Genomic DNA, 23,136 nt, shown 5'->3' on the forward strand with positions numbered 1-23,136 from the left:
TATATAATTAATATATAATTATATGTACAGTACCTAATTTATATATAATTTATATATAATACTAAACAGACGATAGCAAACTCAATTTAGCCGCTCCGTAGCGTGGCGCAGGGTCGGAGGAAAGTAGTTCGGCTGCTCATCCACTATTGGTCCAGACTCTATCAATCTTGTCGCGAAACGACGTTATAGGAGGTATTTTATACGAAAGTTTCTACAATTTTTTCGCTACGTTATAGGAATTGTCGTTATAGGAACGTACGTTATAGGGGGGTCGACTGTATTATAATATAACTGACTGTTTTCCTTTAAAATTATTTACTGTACATTCTGTTTCTACAACTCAGTTAGATCGTGAAAACGTTCCTGGAAAATTGATGTAATGCGATTTGTTCCATTTTCACATAACCTCAGGTGATGAGGAATGATAGCCGATCAGAGAAGGAGTCATATAATCACTCCAGGGAACACTGGAACGAAATCGGACGGGTAGGAAAACCCCAGGAATTTTTCAACCCAAATGGTTGGATGTGCCAGATACGACAAGCCCAGTCTTTGAACCCTGCCACCCTGTGTGGGCCTAACCGAACCCATATTAGATTAGATAGAAATGACCCTTTAGTATTTGTAGTACAGAGAGTCAAACATTTTATAGTACAGTAGACCCCCCTATATCACGGGTTCCTATAATTACGATTCCTATAAGACGGCGAAAAAATTGCGACGGTATCCGTACAAACCTGGTAAAAAAACTCCTATAATTCGGTAAAACGTTATTGGGCAGCTGAACTACTTTCCGCCGTCCAGCGCCACGCTACGGAGAATTTAGGCNAAACGACGTTATAGGAGGTACGTTATACGAAAGTTTCTACAATTTTTTCGCTACGTTATAGGAATTGTCGTTATAGGAACGTACGTTATAGGGGGGTCGACTGTATTAGTTTGGCTTAAAATCGATGAAAATTCAACGCGAAGTAGGCTAATAGCGATATACTGATATACTAATTACATAGAATATACAGTAATACCTCGACTTACGCGAACCCGGAGTTACGCGATTTTCAAATCTCGTCGATTCGTCTTATGTTTGAGCGCCACGCAACTCTTGATTACTCACTCCCCCCACACTATTGTTCAGCTTATATGTTCGGATGTATCGCGCGGAATCGACACAGTTACAATTTATTTTGTGTTATAACATTTCTGTGTTTGTTATATCTACGAAGACTTGAGAGACTCTATGTGGTGATTTCTTGTAACCGTGAACGAATCAAAAGAAGAGATGAGATTAATGAGAACATTTATTAGCTGACATACATCCGACTTGGATTTTACACAAATTGCGAAATTATACCCTGACTTACGCGGTTATCGCTAGGTCCCACCTATCACGTAAGTTCGGGGTATTACTGTACTAGTATGCTATATTAATAATGTATTTTTTCATACTTTTCGGTTATCCGTTTTTTCAGTTATCCGACCAACCCCAGTCCCCAATGGAGTTGATAATCGATGTTCTACTGTATTTTCCGTTGGTATCTACTTAGTTAATGAAACTGTGCCATTTCGTACCATCCGAGTATCGCGATATTTTAATGTTTGTTATATTATAGTATTTGATTTATATACCTTTGTAATTATAAATCAAATAATATAATATAATATAATTGAAGGGTTAGAAATACGAAAAAATCTAATAATCTTTAATTTTTGCTGTTATTTTTTGCCCGAGCAACGCCAGACTCAGGCAACAACAAGCATCAAAATGGAAGACAGTTCTAAACAGTTGGAGAACTGAAATGTGCTAGCATGATGAAAATTAAACAAAGTCAATTCGAAAGTTTAGTATTTCCTTCGATTGTTTTTGGATTTCCCCCGTGAACTAAAGTGTCAATTTTCGCACACTTTACAATTGATTGTTTTAATATATTTTTAATTTCGCGGGCCGATGCGAGGGGGGAAGGACTTTGTCGCTTCGAAGACCTTATAAACATGAATTCCTTGTTGACAGTTATGTTAACATTCGATACTCTCCGGTTTTTTAACTCCGTGGAAAATGGACGGTAAAAAGGGAAGTTTCTAAACGTATCTTTTCGTTAAAAATTTATAGAGAAAACAGTTCCTGGATTCTCATACCTGTTTTTAGACACGAATGACACAATATATATTCTAGCCATTGTACTTGTATATTTGACCCTATGCGATATTGAGAGTCATGGAAGTGACTGAGTGACAAGTAAAAAAGTCACTGACTGACTATTTAAACAGGAATCACAAATTGTCGATTTTCGGGAATCGATTTCTCCACTCCAAATGTCTAAAGTAATTACAAATATCTCATTCGAATGGTAATTTTTTTTTAAATTAAGTGTGTAAAATGTCAAGATTTCTATAAAGGAGTTGCCGAAATATAAGCAATCGACAAGTGCAGAAATCGCCGTAATAATTGTATTTTCTTCTTTATATTCATCCGGCATTGTAAACTCTCCTAGAGGAAAAACTACTGAGTGTGCAAAGCTCAAATTTCACTCTTCTCGTTATCAGTGAGTGCTGGCGAAACTTCCCGGTCGATAGATCAAAGTTTTCCCATAGAGCTAATTCAGTTTTATGGTTTAATTTTATGCTTATAAGAATAAAATTGCTTCGAAACGAATGATTTTCATTCAAATGTTACGCAGAATAACAAATGCTAACATTTATGCAAATTAAAACTTTTCATAACGAATTTTGTAAACGGTGCATCGGAAGCGCTCGGTTAGTGGCGGCAGAACTTTCAATATTCATTTCGACACTGACCGAAATGAATAATGAGTGTTCGGTTGCGCGTTCGATCTTCATATAATAATACAATTATTAACCAAAACACAATCCGAGATGTGAAAAATTACTCCGTGTAAAAACTTACGACAATTTAGACCAGAGGTCGCCAAATTTTTTTCATCGTCGACCCCCTGCAACTTTTCGAAACCTCACATCGACCCCACCAAAAAGTTTGTGTTACAAACAAAAACAAAAACTATTTTAATATATATCTTTTAATTTTATATTTTTTACATTTATTGTACAGTACTGTACTGTACAGTACATATGTTAATAATAATTTTNTTTAAAAGGACGAATTGTTTACATTACAAGGGCTTACAGATTGAAGCAATGGACATCCTAATGCTAACCCTGAAAATCATAATAATATAAAACAATACGATAAAATATACAAACCGATGTGAACATAATAGTGCAGGGATCATCAAACTGGATTATTTTCTGTCTTTGGTGAAAAATTTTTCTATTTTCACTTCCATCATTTTTTTGTATATCTTTTAACTTATACGTTCCTCTGTTAATGAGTTAAAATTAAAGAGAAAAAATTCATTAAGTTAAATTTCTTATAAAAAATATTTACTGCATAAATTATTATATAATACATTATAAGTCAGGTATTTAATAAAATAATTTTTGTGTTATCAATAAACAAATACAAAAGCGTATTTGTATGCAAATTAACAAAATAAATGAATGTTACTTACGGTAAAGGTTCACTTGTAAGTGTAATTATATTTTGAAGACTTCTCACTCTGAAATTATAGAAAGAAACAAAATGAGACATTTTTATTTAAAAAATAAACGAAATGTTGTCTATAATGCCGAATTCTCTGTAATTAATCACGAATGTACTTCATACATCAAATTTTTTTCTTTAATTGAAGAATAAATTACGTTATCAATAAACAGGAAAATAATGTTATAAACTGTAAGCAGTTATGTACAGAAACTAACAGCGCATTCAGTTTCATATGATACTGTTTCCCGCGATCGAGTGGCGAATTAAACATTTTAAACTTTAAAGAGATTTTTTGATCGTTTAAGGATGATTATTGCGTAAAAGAACAAAAAGTATTAACTTCATCCATAGTAAAAGAACAAAAATAAAAACTTCATTCATAGTTTAAAACATTGGTGATTAATTCTTCAACGGGAGCAATTTAAAGAAAAGTCGAGTTAAAATTGCAGTCTCCAGAAGGTAACAGTGAAGATTATATTATCGGCCCTAAAGCAAATTAAATTATTTTATTCATTAAACGAAGTAGATGAAAATACCCAATATACTTTTTCCCCCTCTGGACGTCCCTAAAATTGCAATCGCTTCTTAATGATTTGAAAGAGAGTTAATTCAGAAAGAAAAACGGTCCACCAGTGGCCAAGCTGTCCCATTCTATGAACACTGGGATCTCGTCAAGTTTTTGTTTGCACCTCGCCAGGACGGGCTGGCCAGGTGGAATTTACTAGGTGTTCTCCACGTCTGTAACGCCCGAATATCCTTAAAAAGACCTCCCGGAAGGCATTCTCCTAGGCAGATCGCTCAAGTGTTGCGTTGCCATAACTTAACTGAACATACAAACACAAAGAAAAACAATTGGCACAATGATTTCACGAATTCGTGAGTTTAAACGGAAGACAAATTTATGGACATCATTTCATTTTATTTAAAAAACAAGAGTAAAGTACTTTTCTTACTTTTGTGAATGTATTTGAGACGGATTGGAGTTAGGGATCTCGGGCACCGCTTCACAAATTACGTCATATAAATTTACTGATTTAAAAGTTTTAGCCATGATAATAGCCTTACATTGCACCTGAAAATATTTTATTTCTTGTTTTATAATTGATTATAATTAATTTAATATTTTGTTTGTATATTTAAAATAATATATTTACTTTGTTAAGAGTATGCTGCAATTCAGCAACTTTATATGCAGGATTTAGACACACCTATAAAGATCATTGTAAATATTCAAATTAATAATATGAAATTATATGATCATAATTATTTTGCTATAATTTCAATCATATTATTATTTGAGGTGTTAGCCTGCGGCCCTACCGCTCTGGGGACCCGTATTCAAATTCGAGCGGGTCGACCAGAGTTTTTCGGAATGAAATAGTTTGACCAGAATATGTCAACTTCTGTCCTTCACCAACCCACCTCACTGTTGTGAGCTTGGCCGTGCCACGATTGATAGGGTAGAAAGGCCTTCTTATTACCCACAGGGAGAAAACAGTTTAGAAAATCAAAATACAAAGATTAATTATGTAAATATCCAATTACTAAAATCAATCCTGCTTTAAGAACTGCAAACTTCGAGAGGATCCATTCGTAATTATTTGGAGACCAAATTGCAATTCGATCGTTTTTCTGCAAACCTAATCCAATCAAACCAGCAGCAAGTTGATCGACCTGAAAATATAAAATTAGTGTCATAAAATTCGTACGAAATTTTGTTTAAAGTACTGCTCAATATGAAATATTTACATTTGAACCTTTCCTACGCTTAAGCAAGACTTCAATTATATGCGTAGTTCGTGTAAATCATCTATAGGCTATATCAATATTATTTTTATCTTTCAATTTTAAACTATGAATTAATTGTGACATTTTGAAATGCGATCAATTAGCCTGTCCGCGTGAGGAAAACATCTGATGACAGCTATCGATAGACATATTAGTCTGTTATTGTTTAAGGAGTACACCCGCGACCAGTGGAAAAAAGCGTAGCGTGGTGCTAGGTAGCGGCTTTGCGTCTGACCAACGGTCTGGACACATGAAGCTTTCTACGTTTTTCACGCGTCTAACCCCTAAATAGGAGCCAATTATTTTTTTATAAAAGTCCTTTTTAATTTCACTTGGCATTGCTCTAACCCGTAAAGCAAACTATTGTAGTAAGTAGGCCTACAGCTTATTCCGGATCAATTAAGTCTCACTACCGAGTCGCCCACAAAGAGCCTTACCCGCCTCGGTCATCCGGCGTCATACTTATTTATCTAAATATCAGGGCTGTGGAGTCGTGTAAAAATCTACCAACTCCAACTCCGACTCCTACCAGTTGCGGACTTGTTGCCGAAAGAGACCCGGAAATTCTGATGTCATCACGTGACTTCAGAATAAAAAATTCAATAAATAGAGTTCTAATAAAGATAGAACGTAGAAACTTTTCATTCCAAAGCTAAAAGACTCCTCTAAGTAATATATAAATATGTATTCAATAATTTTTACTTTTCCGGCTGTTATATATAACAGAGGAAAAGTGTAGCGCTGAGTCAAAAAATGACTCCTCCCAAATTTTTTTGGACGCAGGATACCTTGAAATTTCGAGATATGCAAAAGATTCGAGGCTTTTCTATATGTGTGGATGTTAGACTGTGTGGGAGGCATGATTTTGTTCACCCTGTTTGAAGCCTAATAATTTTTGTAGACAGAGTGGTCAGAATCGGAGTCATATGGTTTAACACAGAAGTTAGTTATTAAGCGTCAAAGTGGTTGAACTAAATCGTGTCCCCATTTACATTGTAACATCTTAGGCGAGGACATCTTAACGGATTTTACTGTACAGTACTATTATAAAATGACAAAAAGCTTACTTTGAGGGTAGAGACGAGTTTTATTTTATTTTTTAAATTTTGAACGCTAATAACGAGTAAAATATTCATTAAGAGATATGACACATGACCACTTTTATATCTTCACCCTGTCGACCTTTAATTAAGGACCAAAATTTAATAGTATTAATGCCACTTTATACGCAAGCTACAGTGCCACATTTTGTTTTTTAAACTTTGCCCGTTCTGAGATATTGTTTAATATCTCAGAACGGCAAATAAAGAAATTAAACAAATTAGACGTTAACACGCGCGTGCGAATTTTTCCCCTTTTATTGACTTTTTTGAGGGGTTCGGCTAAATTTGCAAAAAGAAACTTGGAGGGTCAAATTCGATACGATTCCAATACTTTTCCGTTTTATATACATAACAAGTTGGTAAGTAAAGAAAAGTCGGAGTCGGCGGACTTTTTGACGAATCCGACTCCGGCTAAAACACCAAAACTCTACGACTCCGACTCCGACTCCACAGCCCTGCTAAATATATAAAATTGCTTGTCCTGACTGACTGACTAAATGACTCACTCATTCACTCACTCATTCATCATCGCCCAGAGCAAACCGCTTAACCTAAAGAGGTGAAATTTGGTAGACAGTTAGGGTACGTCATGGAAACGCACACTAAGAAGGGATTTTTCGAAATTCCTCCGCGGGGGGAGAGAGAGAGGATTAAGGCTTAACCGGAAAAACGGTTTCTACTGTACTATTTTAGATGCGATTTTTTGTTTTTATCTGCGTTTTAGTAGGGTATGCCATGAGAATGCATTTTTCGAAATTCCCCACGGGCGGGAGAGAGAGAGGATTTAGTCTTCATCGAGTACTTAGGTGTATTAAATTAATAACATTTCAGACATTGTTATAAATATTTTTATCTACTTCGATTTTAAAAATGTTCGAACCGTTTTAAATTCGAATTTGTTATTTCGTATTGGTTCGATTATAGAACGATTGTAAACGTTTCAGAAAATTGATCAAATTGAAAATAGTTCGTTTGATTTCCCGCGGGGGGAGAGGGAGAGGATTAAGCTTAACCGGAAGAATGGCTTCTACTGTACTATTTTAGATGCGATTTTTGGTTGCANGTTATAGGAAACGGTCTTTCCCGAAATGTTTGTGGCCGTTTACGTTATCGTTTTTTTTATTAATATATTTGATTATGTATATGTTAATTTAAATAGGAGGGATGGAAATGGCGGAAAATTTGTTTTGCTTAGCAGAATACGCGTATGAAAACGAAATAATACAAAATTACTTTTCGATTTCCACGACGATTTACGCTACGTTGGCGTAGCCAGCGGAGGCTACTTTAGGCAGCGTTGCGGTCGCGATCCGCACACGAATAATTGTACGTTTTCGTTAATCGGATGTCGTTAAATCGAACGTATGTAAATATACGTAAAGATCTTAATCGTAATCCGGTGCAAAATTGTCCGACGAAACTAATGGCATACGAAATTTTTAAATCCGACTGTAACCGGTCGAGTTATCGACTGTAAGTGGTACGCGCCCCCTTCCGGGAGATCTCGGAATTTTGTTTTTTACTCAGAATTTTTTTTCAAATAAATATTATACATATCGGCATCCCCGATGGAAAATAAACGCATACGCTACCATAATAATAATCATGATTATTATTAATCAGATTTCATTTGGTGTGTCGAATAACAGAAAATAATATTTATCGAATATATGATAATTAATATTATATTTTTTTCCTATATATTGTTATTTTTTATGTTAAAAAATTACGAATTGTCCGGTTTGAATGCGCGCGTCCGAATCCGCGTCCTTCGCGACGGCCCGAAGGCGTGCCGCGCGAAATTTCGGATCGACCACTCGCACTTCTCGACGATAGACGCCGCGCGCGTGCGTCTGTCGGGCGACGACTGTTTAGGAACGCGCAGCGGACGTCTGCGGGTATCGCGGGAGGCGGACGTCGCCCGCTTCCGGCCGCGACTTTCGGCGGCGCTAAACCGAAACGCCGTCGCGAGGCGGAGCGGCTGTCGGCGGTCGCCCTTCCTACGCAGCCTCGGTGAGCGTTATCGCGAGGGCCGGGTTCGCCGCCGTAGGTAAGGATCGCTGTGGCCTCGGCCGACCGGCATTTCTTTCCGAGTTTCGGGCAGAGCGAAGCACCGCTCGAAACGTTCGATTTTCGGTCGCGTCGCGGCCGGGCGTGCGTCCGTAGGTTCGGGACTATGTAGGAAGGCGCGGCGGACGTCTTCGGGAGTGGAAACGCGCGAACGTCGTCGACGTCGGGCAGTGACTTTAGACGGGCCGAAGCGGAAAGCGTTCGCGACGATCCGGCGGCTTTCGGCGCTCGCCGTACGTGCGCCGCGTCGCCGGCCTCGGTACCCGTCTCGCTTACTACCTTAAAATATATTATAGATAATTATCCGTTCGGGTACGCAGCGATGACTGCACTGTAGTTGGAATAAGTCGCTCGAATCTATCCGCCCCCTTGCGGGAGATGTCGGAATTTTGTTTTTTTTACATAAAAAATTATAAATATCGACAGGGCCGATGGAAAATAATAAACGCATGCGCTACTGTACTATGAGTTGATTGTTTCTTATTAGGATAGCAGTCTTGAGGTTAGCCATGGAACCTCTGGGTGGGTGGGTTTTCCAGTTGGAAAAGCCGGAGAGTTCATTTTTGTAGAGATAAGGCTCTTGGGCAACGATGATGTCCGATTTCCACTCCTCAGCGGTCTTAATTAGCAAGGAGGATGGGGCCTTTCCTCGCTGCAGGTTGATCTGTAGAATAGATATGGTGTTATTGGAGAGGCTATTGTTATTGCTGACATGGGTAGACATTATGTTTTGACTGTTAGTGATTGAATTGGTTGAAGAGGATGACTTCGTGTGCTGTGTTAACTGGTTATAATCCATAATTTGTTTGTTTGATGGTTTGAGTCTTCATTCTGATAGTAATCGGACAGTGAGGGTTGAAGGCATTGTGGTCAGTTGCATATCTTTCGTTGGGAGGGACGTCCTTATTTGCCTCCTTGCAGTTGATGCAGCAGGGTGCATACTCGAGTTTCTTACATTCGCCGAATCTGTGTCCTTTGGCACAGTGGCTACACCTCTGTCTACCTGGGCAGTNCCGCGGCTGTTGATTCCGCGTGGTTAGATGCCCGCTTACTGGGTGTGGACATTGTTGGCGTGATGTCCATATTCTGCTCGCATTCTAGGGTTTGGGTTACCTGTTCTGGGACTGTCTGGCGGGACTGTAGTTTTTTGTTGAGATTGCGGATCTCCACCCGTAACGCCTCTACTGTAGATTCTAAAAGAGCGATTCTGCTTGTCAATGACGGGACGTCGTTTGTCGAGTCTGGGGGACCCCGGACAGGCTTCTCCCCTCCCCGATTTGGCCGTCGGGAGGCTTCTTCGGGTTTCGTCGGCTTATGTGTAGCTGTCACTGTGGCATAGGTCACTTTCTGACATTCGGGCAATCTCTTTGCTTCTTGGTATGAACACCTGCGTGTTACGCAAAGTTTGAGTACGCGAGCCTCGCGCTGGTATGCTTCGCATTGGGGGGAATTCGCCTTGTGTGCTCCTCCGCAGCGGACACAGTCCTTCCGCTCAGCATTGCATTCATTGGGTTCATGATCCGCTCCGCATCTGATGCATAATAGTTCGTTTAATTCTCGGCAATTCTCATCGGTAGGTGTTATATAACAATTACTATGATTGTTGAAATACTGAATGGGGTTTGCTTGCAAAATCGCGAGTAACAGCTATATAACAGGAATATTGATGTTCCTGAATCGATGTTGTTCGATGATAAATAGCAGTATTTGCTACATGTGACTTTGCTGTTTGAAACCAATCATACGACGGTTAGAGGAGAAGGTGGTATTACCCCAATTACATTATAGCGAATTGTAAACAAGGTATCATAACTACACCCACATGTATTGTGCGAAAAGTACTCTTTCTAGTAACTCTTTCCGCCCTGTAGGCACTAAGAGGGCCTGTTTTTGCAAGCCCATTATGGGTACGGCCAGACCCACAATGGAGCTGCCGGATGGTGAGGAATGGGGCCTGACATATCCGAACGGTCCACCCCTTGAAATATTCCTGGGGATTTTTCTATCCGTTCGGATTCGAGCCCGTGTCTCCCAGAGCGGTAGGCTGCCACCTTGACCGCTCGGCCATCCGGCTGCCTGCGAAAAGTACTGGTAACTATTAAACTAAATGTTCCTAATTGGATTTTTCGCTAGTGTAACTATAAGTATGGTTTTTGAAGGCTTTTGTACAAAAAGTCAGAAAGTAGGCTTAGGGAAAACCGGGTGGTAATATAAACCTTACTGTATGTTTTCAAAAAATGCTTTAATGTATCCAAAAACAAATAGGAAAGTACAAAGAATGTTAAATAATTACAAAATTATTTACTTCAATGTATTTTATCGAAAAAATGCTTTTATAATAGAAAAATATGACCTCCATCAACAATATATATTCCAGCAACTCTTTTTTGATATTCTCAGGAAGAATTGGCTTTCTACCTAGTGTTTTTTTTCACAAATTGCTCCGGACGAATGTCTGCTTGCAAAGAAAGTGTTCGGAGGAGTTGGGTTCCATATTAAAAGCACCAATGGGGTCCGTATTTCACGCATCGCCATCTTGAATTAACTTACGTCTGTCAAGACCAAACTTTAAAATATGTGAACATCACACAGAACAATATGTACCCCTAAGTCTCTGGAACAGAATACATGCACCAGTGAACCTACAACTACACGATTTATATTTTAGAAATAAATTCACTTACCATTCAAAACTTTCGAATTTCGAAAAACACAAATATGCTAATTCACTACGGACAACCGTTTAACTGAAGTGAAACGGGGTTTTCCTTTGCTATGGATGTCTGCCTAGTGCAGTTCAGCCACAATCCGCTACAGTTCACCTTTATTATCAGTTTGAAATGGAGGGGTTCCACAATATCTGCAGGGTTCCATAATACCACCTTTTCCTCTACTGTTTTAGAAGTATTTTGTTGCCGATTCAAAGTTAAAAGTTGAATAAATAAGAATATTAGTAATTATTCTGTACAAAAATTATTTAGTATTAGACTGTATTCTGTTTTTGTATCTTTCTGTATTTTTGACTCTTTCCACTTTCGGGCCACTGAAAAGGGCCGTTTTTTCTAGTAAGCCTCTTGTGGATTCGGCCAGGCACACAATGGGAAGTGTCAGATATATCTGGACGAACCACCATACGAAAAATTGTTGGAGTTTTTAGATTGGTCCGTATTCGATCCACGGGACCTCCACGGCGGGAGAGTCCAGCCGTCTGTGTTATATCTTAAACATCGCTATTTGTAAAAATGAATTTTTCTCACTTCATATCATCGTATTTCTCTAAAGAGCCTTCCTCGCGCGAACAGAATGTAAATAGCTTCGTTATTAATTCTAAATCAAACAAATTTTTAACTTTTTAAAATTAAAGTAAACAAAAAGTGTATTTTAGAAATATACTTACCTCCTGTTTTAACTGTGTAAATGTCTTATTTATATTTTGAAATGGTATAGAAATGGCCACGCTGTCTCCATATTTATCAGCCGCTGTGTCTACTACATCGCCGAGAGTGGTATTAGAAAAAGTAAAATCTCCGCGAGTGTGCCAATAACTTGCCCTCGTTTGGTCAGATATTTGTCTAGAATAATTTCTGAAACATAAATTTTTATATTATTTAAATTGAAAAGTACAAACGTCTTATAAACAATTAATATCTTCATTGATTTGTTACTTAAATGTTTAAAGATTTTAATGAATCAATACTAATATTGATTAATATTTATTTCCAGTTTCAATTAATTAGAAAATAGATTTTAAAAGTTAAGTATATTAGTTATACAAGTTATATAATCATATATAAATTTTGCAAATTTTCGTTACTGGTTAATTCTTTATCAAAATTAANAGACATAATGGAATGTGTACAGTGGTTAGGCCAACCGGAGAGTGTAGTGTGATAAGTGGTAAGATGGAAAGGTGCCAGAAGGCCAAAAAACTCTGTCCTAGGAGACGTAGTGTGCCTCGGACAGAGGGGGAAATTGGTTGGCCGGTGAACTTAGAGAGACTTACCGGTTAAAGGCGGCAGAAAAAATTCCTCCAATAAAAAGGTCTTTTTTTGTGACGTCAAAGTAGACACGTGGTTTTTATTCTAACAATGGCGGCAATGAGGGTTAACCCTGCAATTGTGACGGTCTCGAAAAAGAGAAAAATAAATGAAATAGAGGAGTTTATCGAATCTGACCACATCAGTATCATGTATAAAGACACTGTATTTAAACAACGTTTATGGATAGCTTTAGGTGCTAAATTTCAAAAAAACAGGTAGGTCTAGTAGAATCGATATATAAGCCTAATACTTAGATCACATGTTCTTTATTTGAATTCGGAATACAAGTCTATTAATTTAAATTTTCTATATTATAGCAGAGAAAGTGAAGAAAAAATGAAAGGTACAAAGGAATAGATATATGAGAGAAAAAAATTAATAAAATGTAGCACTGTTAGTGGCAGTGCCGTTTCCTATTCGGTCAGAATTTTTACGTATGTATGTTTTGGCATAAAAGCCTAAAACAGAAACTAAACTGAAAGCTGATTTCTGATTCAGTTTTCTGTCACACAATTTTACGCATGTGTGTTCCTGGCGTAAGGGATACCCGGAAATTGCGGACATCTGTATTTAACGGACATTTTTAAAATCCTCAGACCCTTCAAATAAGATATGCATTATATTTATCTCTGAATAGCGGACAAACGTCTCGGTCCCGACGGTGTACTCTATTCAAAGGTTATACTATAGTTAAACATTTAAAATTTTCATTAAGATTTTTATAATGGAATTTTCTATTACATTAAAGACACATAACAGAAATGCATTTCTATTTATTGGTAATCATTAATGAATAGACCTACATAAAGAGGAACTTCGGGTGTTATGGAATAGTTGGTTTAACGAAATACTTATTTATCTCGTTTGCATAGAACCATAAAACATTTGTAATAATTTATAGAAATATAATAAAATACTGGTTCGTTCATTAATACAAAATTTAGTAGTTAAAGTCATACTTTTGATAGCTGTTTTAATTTTGTAATCCTTAAAAGTAATGTTGCTATGTTTTCATTTCCAAGATAGCATATCGGGCAATATGGAATTGCTGTATTTCGTGAAGCCAAGAAATCAAAATATTCCCTATTAGCGAAATGATTTTCCCAATTTAAAAAGCTCAACTAATGATTTTTGGTTTGAAATTTTAAAATAATTTATTTTCTAGGTATATAATAAATATTAAGCGTAAAGAACATTGAGAAGGTAAAAAATGCTGCCAAATATCCTAAACAATTTTTCCAACAAGAGTCACGCAGTGAGAATGACTCTTTTCATTCATACCAATTATCAGAACTTCACTTCTTGCCTAATATGATATTTAACGACAATGACGTTGATTGCATCTTATATTACGCGACTATTTCATATTACTGTCCATTGTGAACTTTTCAATACCTGAATAATTATGTTATAAAATATGATTATGTTTATAATTAAAGTTATGGATAAATAATGCCAACTAATTACTGTAGGTACAATACAGTACTTGTTTATATTTTAGTTTAATTTAAAAAGAATTAGCGAAACTCTGATACCAAAGAATAATAGTATTCCATAATACCCGAACATCCTCTAATTAGTTTATATTTTATAATTACACTGTTTTAAGTGACTCTTGTATCTTATAAGTGCTAAGAATGTATACACTTCAAAATTTATGCTTTTATAGAATAGTTATACAAGTTATATAATCATATATAAATTTTGCAAATTTTCGTTACTGGTTAATTCTTTATCAAAATTAATATACTTAAAACATCTGATGATTCCTATGAGTCTAATAAGCGTGCAAGTGAATAAATACACTGAAGTCTGGAAATAGATATCCGGTTTGCGCTACAGTAATAAAATATGCAATGAGTAATCAACAGTAAATGATGATCTAAACTAGATGAGTCATGAATATCTTTACAGTCACGTAAGGTTCGAATTCAGATTAAGCGATAATCTGAACCTATCAACCCGGAAGTTTCGCTATCACCTCATTGATAAAGAGGAAGGATTAAGTTTAAAATTTGAGCTTTGTAGACCAATTAGTTTTTTCTCTGGGAGCGTTTGCAATGCCGGATGAAGAAAAGAAGAAAATACAGCTATTACGGCGATTTCTGCACTCGTCGATTGTTTATATTTCTGCAATCTCTTTATAGAAAAATCTGAAATTTTGCACTGTACCTAAAAAAATGAACAATCTTTTGAACAAGATATTCTGACTGACTATAGGCATTTAAAAAGCGAAGAAATTGACCCCCGAATATCGGAACATCTGATTCCTGTATATACAGTCAGTCAGTGACTTTTTCACTTGATTCAGAATCACTGTCTGAAAAGAGAATCATTTCCTTTTTTCTAACAAGAGCTTTCAAAATAGAAAAATTTGTTTCTTTTGAAAAGGATTAGACAAGGTTATGCCTAATTGTCAACAGGGATAAATTTCTTTCTGAAGATAATGTCTCTAATTATTTTTGTAATGTCAGTGAGTTTTATGAAGAAAACACCAGTATATTCAGTAACACGCCGTCGAGCACTAACACTTCTTCCAAAGTTTCTTCAATTTTTTTTTTTTGTCATTCAAATAACAAAGAAATTTATATTGACTTCTATATAGAATTCTTTTTTGTTATTTTATGGTAGTCTGTTTATTTTTGTCAACAACTTTTGCTAGTTTATTTTTTCTGTTAACATGATTATCTTTCACCCTGATTTGGGTGAAAGATAACCATGGAACAAAATATAAAGTGTATGGCTATCATAAAATCAAATGACAGCCATACACTTTTTATTTTGTTTCTAATTATTTAAGTGTGGCCAAGTAGTTAAAATCACTGAACACTAGTCGTGGCAAAAAGTGCACGTGATCAGCCCGCAATGAAGCGCGCTGACCACATAGAGTTTTCGAGGTTTTTTTTGTGTGTCTAATGACTAAATAAAGGTCGGTTTCCCATTGAAAATTTTTCCAGGAGACATTTTCCTTTGACAGTTGCTCGTGTGCTGCATTTCCTTATATATTAATCCAATACATTTAATTTAGTCTGCCAACTAGCGGCTTTTAGTCGCAGATTATAAAAACGGGGATTTCCACAAGATTTAAAAAAGGGCATTGTACAATACGCAAGGAACTTTAAACTGTATGATTCAACGTCGAATCAGCGCTTCCACAAGGTGATGCTTGTTGCACTAGAGCAGTGATTCCCAAACTTTTTCGATTCACCGCCCCCTTTGTTCCATAAAGTTATACTCAACGCCCCCTAACCCATTTTCTCTTGTGTGAGAAGCATTGGAAATATTCTTAGGAAAACTTTTTTATGAATCTCACTTTGTGCCCTTATCGTACATTGTTCTCAACATCTGGAAACCATTAAACGCAATGTTTCCGCTTATCAATTTAACAGAGGAAAGGGAACGACTTTCAGTGACACCAATTTTACCTTTGGTCACCTTGCCTCCAGCGCCCCCTAGATTTACTCATCGCCCACAAGGGGGCGTTATTGCCCACTTTGGGAAACGCTGCACTAGGGGCTAACTTGGCCTAGAAAAGAAGGAATGAGGTTTTGGTCAGCATAGGACGAAGTTGCATTGGTCAATGGACAAATATCGTTCATTAGTTTCATTTATATTTGCAGAATAGGCTAGAAGTCACAAATTTTCTGTTGCTTGGGACCCCAATGGTATGAATATTTAGGTCTTCCTTTTTTATTTTCTATTACATTTATTCTAAAACTTTTTGTATAATATTCTCTTCACGAAAAGGAGGAAAATACCATAATAAAGTTTTGTATTATTGTATTTTCTTCTTTCGTATTCTTTTGACATATCCGAACTACGTTAGATCTTCAATTTTAGTTTAGTTGTATATTCTATCTGCATTATTTTCCTATAGTTTTGATTTGGATATTTTTGCTGATGTTTAATAATTCACTTCTATTGCTAGTAACTTTCTTATTTAACCATAGTTATGAATTGTAAAAGAAATATTTTACGAAATGACGAAGGTTTGGAAACAACATAAAATACAATATTTAATTATAATTTTAATTTAAAAATTATACAATTCTGAAAGCGTGGAGTTGTAAAGCAAACATCTACTGCAATCTTGCACAGAGATGTTTTCTTTGTAAACAATACGTGAAATGTTTAAAATTTAATTTTAAAAGTGAAATTTGTAAGTTACAAAGTGAAATTTTGTAAAATTAAAATTTTCATAAATATTGTTTTTATTTAAGCATCTAACTAAACACTGCTCTATAAACTGTGCTCATTGCACCTTTTATGCTCTTAAGTTTTGTGAGTAGTAATACGAATGCGTTTTGAGTGTCATGTGTCAAGAACTTGAATGTTCTCATTAAGCGAGTTGGTACCATGTAATATTTTCAACATCTTCGTATTTGTTATCGAAATAACTCAGCAGTCAGATCGAGGTATTTAACACTTAACCAAATCTTCTAGTTCTAGGTAGAATTCTTGGTCAGTACGTTATCAGTTATCATGTGATAGAAACTTAATATTATAGATGCATTAGTTGTGTCTAATTAGGACATTATTATCAGTGTTGAAGACGTTTTAAACACAAATAAAAGATATGATATGATAATTATCATTAATATCACAAATTAATCTATTGTTCATATTACACCGGATGACCTTTGATTAAACTTACTTATCTTTGTTTATCTTTTAATTTGTATAATGAAAAATTAAAATACCTTATTTATCATTACTTTTTAATTAATGTTTTCTTTTATTATTACAGTTTAACTTTTTTTCTTTAAACATTAATAAATTTTGTTTGCAGAAGAGAAATTTTGAAAAACATCCTTAAAATTCGCAATTCGCATGCAAGATTTTCAGATTGTATTTATGTCATGCATTATTTTTATCTGATAATCTGTTATATATAACAGAGGGAATGTAAAAAAAATACACATCTCAAGATTTTTATATTTTATACTCATACCGAGAAACGCAAAAAGTTTTTTTTCTGTGTGTATGGATGTATGGATGTTAGCGTGTGTGTATATATGTGATACGGTTTTGTTCACCCGATTTGAAGCTTAATAACTTCTGTGCCTTTGTCAAAAATTTCAGAAATTTTACTGGAAGGTTTGAATGTTAGGGTTTTTTATGTTAAATTTTGGTAATTAAAGGTCTAGGGAGTGAGGAGATAGAGGGAGTTAATTGTTCAAATCTCGAGTAGGATCAAACATAATAAAGATTTTACTCTTTATTAGCATTTACTTATTTATTTATAAAATTCATTACTCTCCTCAAAAATAAACATTTTGCCATTTTATAATACTGTAATTAATAATATGAAAAGTTTTAAAAATAAAATCCCATAACAGATAGTGCTACATACAATTTTAACTTTATTGCCGGGCAAAGTTAAAATTGTTGCTGGGTTTTTAAAAATTGTTTTCAGTCACATTAACAAATAACTACTTTATAGTTTAAATTTGATATACAAAGGAAGCTAATTATCTCAGAGATTCATAAATAGATTCTTATCATTGTATAATAATTTATCAAGGATATCTCTGTTCGATAGTATTGTGTTCAGTTTGTTTACGTGAAGAAACACTAGAAAAAATATGTGTTAGGGTCAAATGAAAGCGATTCACTTTAAAAAAGCTGAAACTGATAACAGTATCGCTTCATTTGTCTATTTAGAATTTAATATAATAATAATAATAATACATGCAGAAAATGTCACATCATGCCAGAAACTATACAACACATTACTTCTGGGTGCAAGTTCTTGGCACAGATAGATTATTTACATAGACATAATCAAGTAGCATATACATCAACAGCTTGCAAACAAACACAAATTATTAGATATCCACGAACCATACTACAAATACATTCCACAGACAGTATTGGAAAACAACACACACAAAATGTACTATGACAGAGCCATAATTACAGATAAAACAATTTACCAAAACAGACCAGACATCACACTCATTGACAAACACAATAAAATTACATACATTATAGACATAGCCATTCCAAACACTCACAATATACAAAACACATTCATTGAAAAAATTAGCAAGTACACAGAACTCGCCCAAGAAATAAGGCATTTGTGAAGGATGGAAAGTGTGCTTATTGTACCTGTCGTTCTCTCCTGTACAGATGTGATACCACACACACTACACAGAAGCTTGGAAACTACAATTGAATAGAAATACATATACAGTCGACTCCCCTATAATTACGATTCCTATAAAACTACGAAAAAATTGCTACCGGTATCCGTAAAAAATAGTAAAAGTTCCCTATAAACACCTCAAACGTCATCGGGCAGCCGAACTACTTTCCCGCCGTCCGTAGCGCCACGCTACGGAGAGATTTCTATCGTCTGGACAGTATTATATAAATTATATATAAATTAGGTACTGTACATATAATTATATATTAATTATATATAAATTAGGTACTGTATATATAATTATATATTAACTTATTGTAACTTTGTTATAATTAAATATATAATTTCCGCCGTCTAGCGTGGCGCCACGCTACGGAGATTTTTACGCTAACTATCGTCTGTCAGTATGTAAATTAGGTACCGTAAGTCTAATACAGTACTGTAATTTTATACATTTCTTGTGAAAGAAACATTTCTTATTCAACGGCGATTAAAATTATTTATATTAATGATGTCTCCGAAGTTCTACGAAGTTTTCACAGAAAAATAAGTTGTTAGAAATCGGCCGCTCTTTGCTGAGCTGTTCCGCGACGAAAACAATGTTGAGCAATGGCGATGTCGAATGGTGACACTCGGTAAGTAATTCTACAATTTTTTATTTATAGCGTAGTTTATACGGATTATTTCCAAAAAATATATACGTGTTTTGGAAATGTTGAGTCGGATTAGTCTAGAATAGATTAATTTTATGGAAGAAAACCTTTCAAACAGCCGTAGTCCGTAAACTTGATACGTGTCGGGTTGTGATTGGAAGGATTCGTAAGAAATCGGATTCCTAGAGAATGGAACGTATCTCTATCTTATAGGGGGGTTGACTGTATCACACTACAGAAGGCCATTATACTGAATACATGCCAATTGTTAGGAAATTCCTGAATACAGACACATACATTGACACACTTATTTAATTTTAGTTTTTGGTTGCTATGCCTTGACTCTGGTCCGGCATAGTACACAGCCACCGGTATCAACCGAGTATAACCCACTAAACCCAACATAATAATGACAGCTACACTCTATTTAAAAACGCCTACTTATTATATGCTGTATACGCTATAGTATTGAATAAAATTTGAAAAAGAAATTTTTTACGTCTTTTGTTATACGGATAATAGGTGGGCTTTATCCAGGCCTCAAAGTGGGGTATCTAGATAATCCGCGAAATTATAGCTTGGTTTGATGAGCTATTGCAACGCAATACATAGACGATCTCCCAAGAAGAGAGCCTCCCGATAGAACTTTCTATGGGTCCCTATGAAGATATTAGACAAGTGAATGCTCCATATAACCTGTTGGACCCACGACTAGTTTTCATTCTGCCAATGGTGGGCATACGAAAAGTATACCAAAAACAGTTAGGCAAAATTGAGCATTTAATGGGCTGATTAATTTAATTTGACAGCTTTTATTGTTACCAAATAATTAAATTCTATGTAATTTTGCTGATTTTCCTTCGACGTAGCACTTCAGTTTAGTCATTTTTGTGACGTTATTCGTAAGTTTACAGTTAAAATTTATTTTTATGAAAATAATATTTAATTGATAAATTTAGATATGAAGTCCACTATAACATTAGGTATTTATCGAATTCTATTGATTTTTTTATTTATTATTTACAAGTAAATTTATCTAATCTAGTTTTAAAATTTTGCTAAGACAAAATTTATCTTGTTAAAATATACAGTCAAACTTCGGGTTTCGAACTTAATTCGTTACTAAAAGTTGTTCGAAAATGGATTTGTTCTAAAACCGAAACAAATTTTCCCATAAGAAACAATATAAAAATGTAAAACAATGTAAATTAACGCGGTTTTATTCATTAATTCGACTTAAATTTCATTATGGGTATACCGAAAAACGAAAATAGTATCTTTCCCGCATGCACGATGAAATACAATTTAAATGGCAACATCATCGATGAAATGTATCGTGACGCGAGACGATCTCTGGCCCCTAACTTCTGGGTAGTGTTGTCGTTGATTGGTCGAGCCGTCGACTTTCTTTAACATAGGAAGTTTCTTTAACATAGAATGGCAGGCTCTGCCGAGTAGCTTGTTCGGCAATCGAGTTATCCTACGGCAACTGGGGCAAAACTGAGTTCAAAAAATTGTTCGTAAATCGAATCATTCGAAAAGCGAGGCGTTCGAAACCCAAGATTTGACTGTATTCTATAAAATTCTATAAATTGTTTCAAATGCTTCCGGGAAAAAGTTCTGTGCCTATTTAAGTTTTAGAAAAGTGAAAAATCCTGAAAAACACCACGTGGTCAGCCCGTTGTAAGACGCGAACACACGGACTTCAGTGGTATTATCCGCTTTATCACTGATGGGTTAAACAGGGCTCAGTTTCCCCTAAAAGACCTCACGGAAGACATTTCCTCTCGGCAGATTGTCCATGTGTCGCATTACCGTATAAGAATAAACCAAACCAAACCCGTCACATGTTTATGCTTTATCTTGTAATAAATATGAGAAACTATTAAATTTAAAAACTTAAAAAAATATTTTCTTTCTTAATTTATATATATACTCATTTTATAGCAATGTAATTGAATTGCCTTATTATTGATATTTCCTATTAGTAGTATTATCTTGAAAATTATTTCTTATTTACTAGCTTACCTGAAATAATTATGATTTCTTACATTATATTTTAATTTTAGAATTTGTCTGGAGCAATGCCACATTATCTATTTTACAAGTTGACTAATTTTTTAATATAGAAATTTGAATACGAAACGTATCAAAGAAGAAGATAATAATGAAAAAGTTAGTTCACACAGTGATTTTTTGATCCATTTAATCAATAACAACGGAGAAAACTTAGTTGTTAGAAATCTTATCGGTGAAACCACATGATTTTTTTTCACATTAATCAGCACAATTATTTCCAGATTATAGTTTAAATATCAAAGTTTAAACTATAATCTGATGTTAGAATATGTTAAAACAATTCTTTGCTTTATCAATTATAAGTCTAGTGTACAAATACAACAACGTTCTGAATTTACAGAGCATTTTTCTTCTCTGTCATAAAATGGTGGTCGGTCAAATTTTGACTCCCTTTGGACGGTTTGACTCTTCATGAATCCAAAAATGTAAAATATAAGTTCAAATGTGTGTTGTCAATTTTCTGAATAACAAATTCAGAACAAACTGTGGAAAACACACAAACTTGAAAAAGTGATGAGCAAAAATAAGCCTACAACTTTCGGAAAATCCCTGTTTTCCTTGATTATTATTATAACTATTATTATTAGGTGGGTTTAGGGAGTTATACACGGTTGACACCGGTGGCTGCGTACTATGCCAGCCACCGGTACTATTAAGGCATAGTAACCAAAACAAGACAAAAATTAAATAAATGTGTCAATGTCTGTATTCAGGAATTTCCTAAATATATGACAGGTATTCAATATAGTGGCCTTCTGTAGTGTGATGTATGTGTTTCTATTCAACTGTAATGTTCCCAGGCTTTTGTGTAGTGTGTGTGGTATCACACCTGTACAGGAGAGAACGACAGGTACATTAAGCACCCTTTCAATCCTCCACAGATGCCTTATTTCCTGAGCGAGTTTTGTGTACTTGCTGATTTTTTCAGTGAATGTTTTTTGTATATTGTGAGTGTTTGGAATGATATGACTATAATGTATGTGATTTTATTATATTTGTCAATGAGTGTGATGTCTGGTCTGTTGTGGTGAATTGTTTTATCTGTGATTATGGCTCTGTTGTAGTATATTTTGTGCGTGCTGTTTTCCAATACTGTCTGTGGGATGTATTTGTAGTATGGTTCGTGGATGTCTAGTAATTTGTGTTTGTTTGCAAGCTGTTGATGTATTTGCTACTTGATTATGTCTATGTGGATAATCTATCCGTGCCAAGAGCTTGCAACCATATCTTATATAATTTCTGGCATGATGTCACATTTTCTGCATGTGTCATTTGTGAGTGTTGTATCTTTGAGTATGTGTTTTCTGTGGTTTTTAATATTTATGAACTGATCCTGTATGGCTATCATGAACCGTTCCCTCTTCCCAAAGAGGCATCCCCGAGCTAACCAGCTATTAGACAAAGTTTTCTTAACAAAGTCCTGGACCAAGTCGTCGGGATGCCTACGACTTGATGCCATGGAGTGAGTGCCTTTTGAACCCACGATTGCTTAATGGTGTCTAGCAGTGGCGTGCCGTCGTTGGAAGCGTTAGATGCGTCGCTTCCCTTGTATTTTCTAAAAAAGTAAATACATATTAATTTTAATTATATGAAAATAATCGCACAATATTTTATTATAACCGCATTATATATATTATTACAAATTTCTATACGACACGTGAAAAAAAAATAAGATTCCTATTGTATATTCGAA

At 35.2% G+C, this 23,136-nt stretch overlaps 1 protein-coding gene across 1 annotated transcript; it reads right to left on the reverse strand.

Moving 5' to 3' along the window:
- Nucleotides 1-3,165: 3,165 nt before the first annotated feature.
- LOC111629231 (acyl-CoA synthetase family member 2, mitochondrial-like) lies at nt 3,166-21,568 on the reverse strand. The gene is made up of 8 exons (XM_023373108.1): nt 21,393-21,568; nt 11,918-12,104; nt 5,105-5,233; nt 4,714-4,767; nt 4,513-4,631; nt 3,525-3,572; nt 3,217-3,334; nt 3,166-3,171 (listed from the first exon to the last, which is right to left on the reverse strand). The coding sequence occupies exons 1-8, from the start codon at nt 21,455-21,457 to the stop codon at nt 3,166-3,168; spliced, it is 726 nt and encodes a 241-aa protein (XP_023228876.1). The 5' UTR covers nt 21,458-21,568.
- Nucleotides 21,569-23,136: the final 1,568 nt, after the last annotated feature.

Source organism: Centruroides sculpturatus, unplaced genomic scaffold (genome assembly GCF_000671375.1).
Source record: "Centruroides sculpturatus isolate CEXI.00-Female unplaced genomic scaffold, Cexi_2.0 scaffold429, whole genome shotgun sequence".
In the NCBI taxonomy this organism is placed as follows: domain Eukaryota; kingdom Metazoa; phylum Arthropoda; class Arachnida; order Scorpiones; family Buthidae; genus Centruroides; species Centruroides sculpturatus.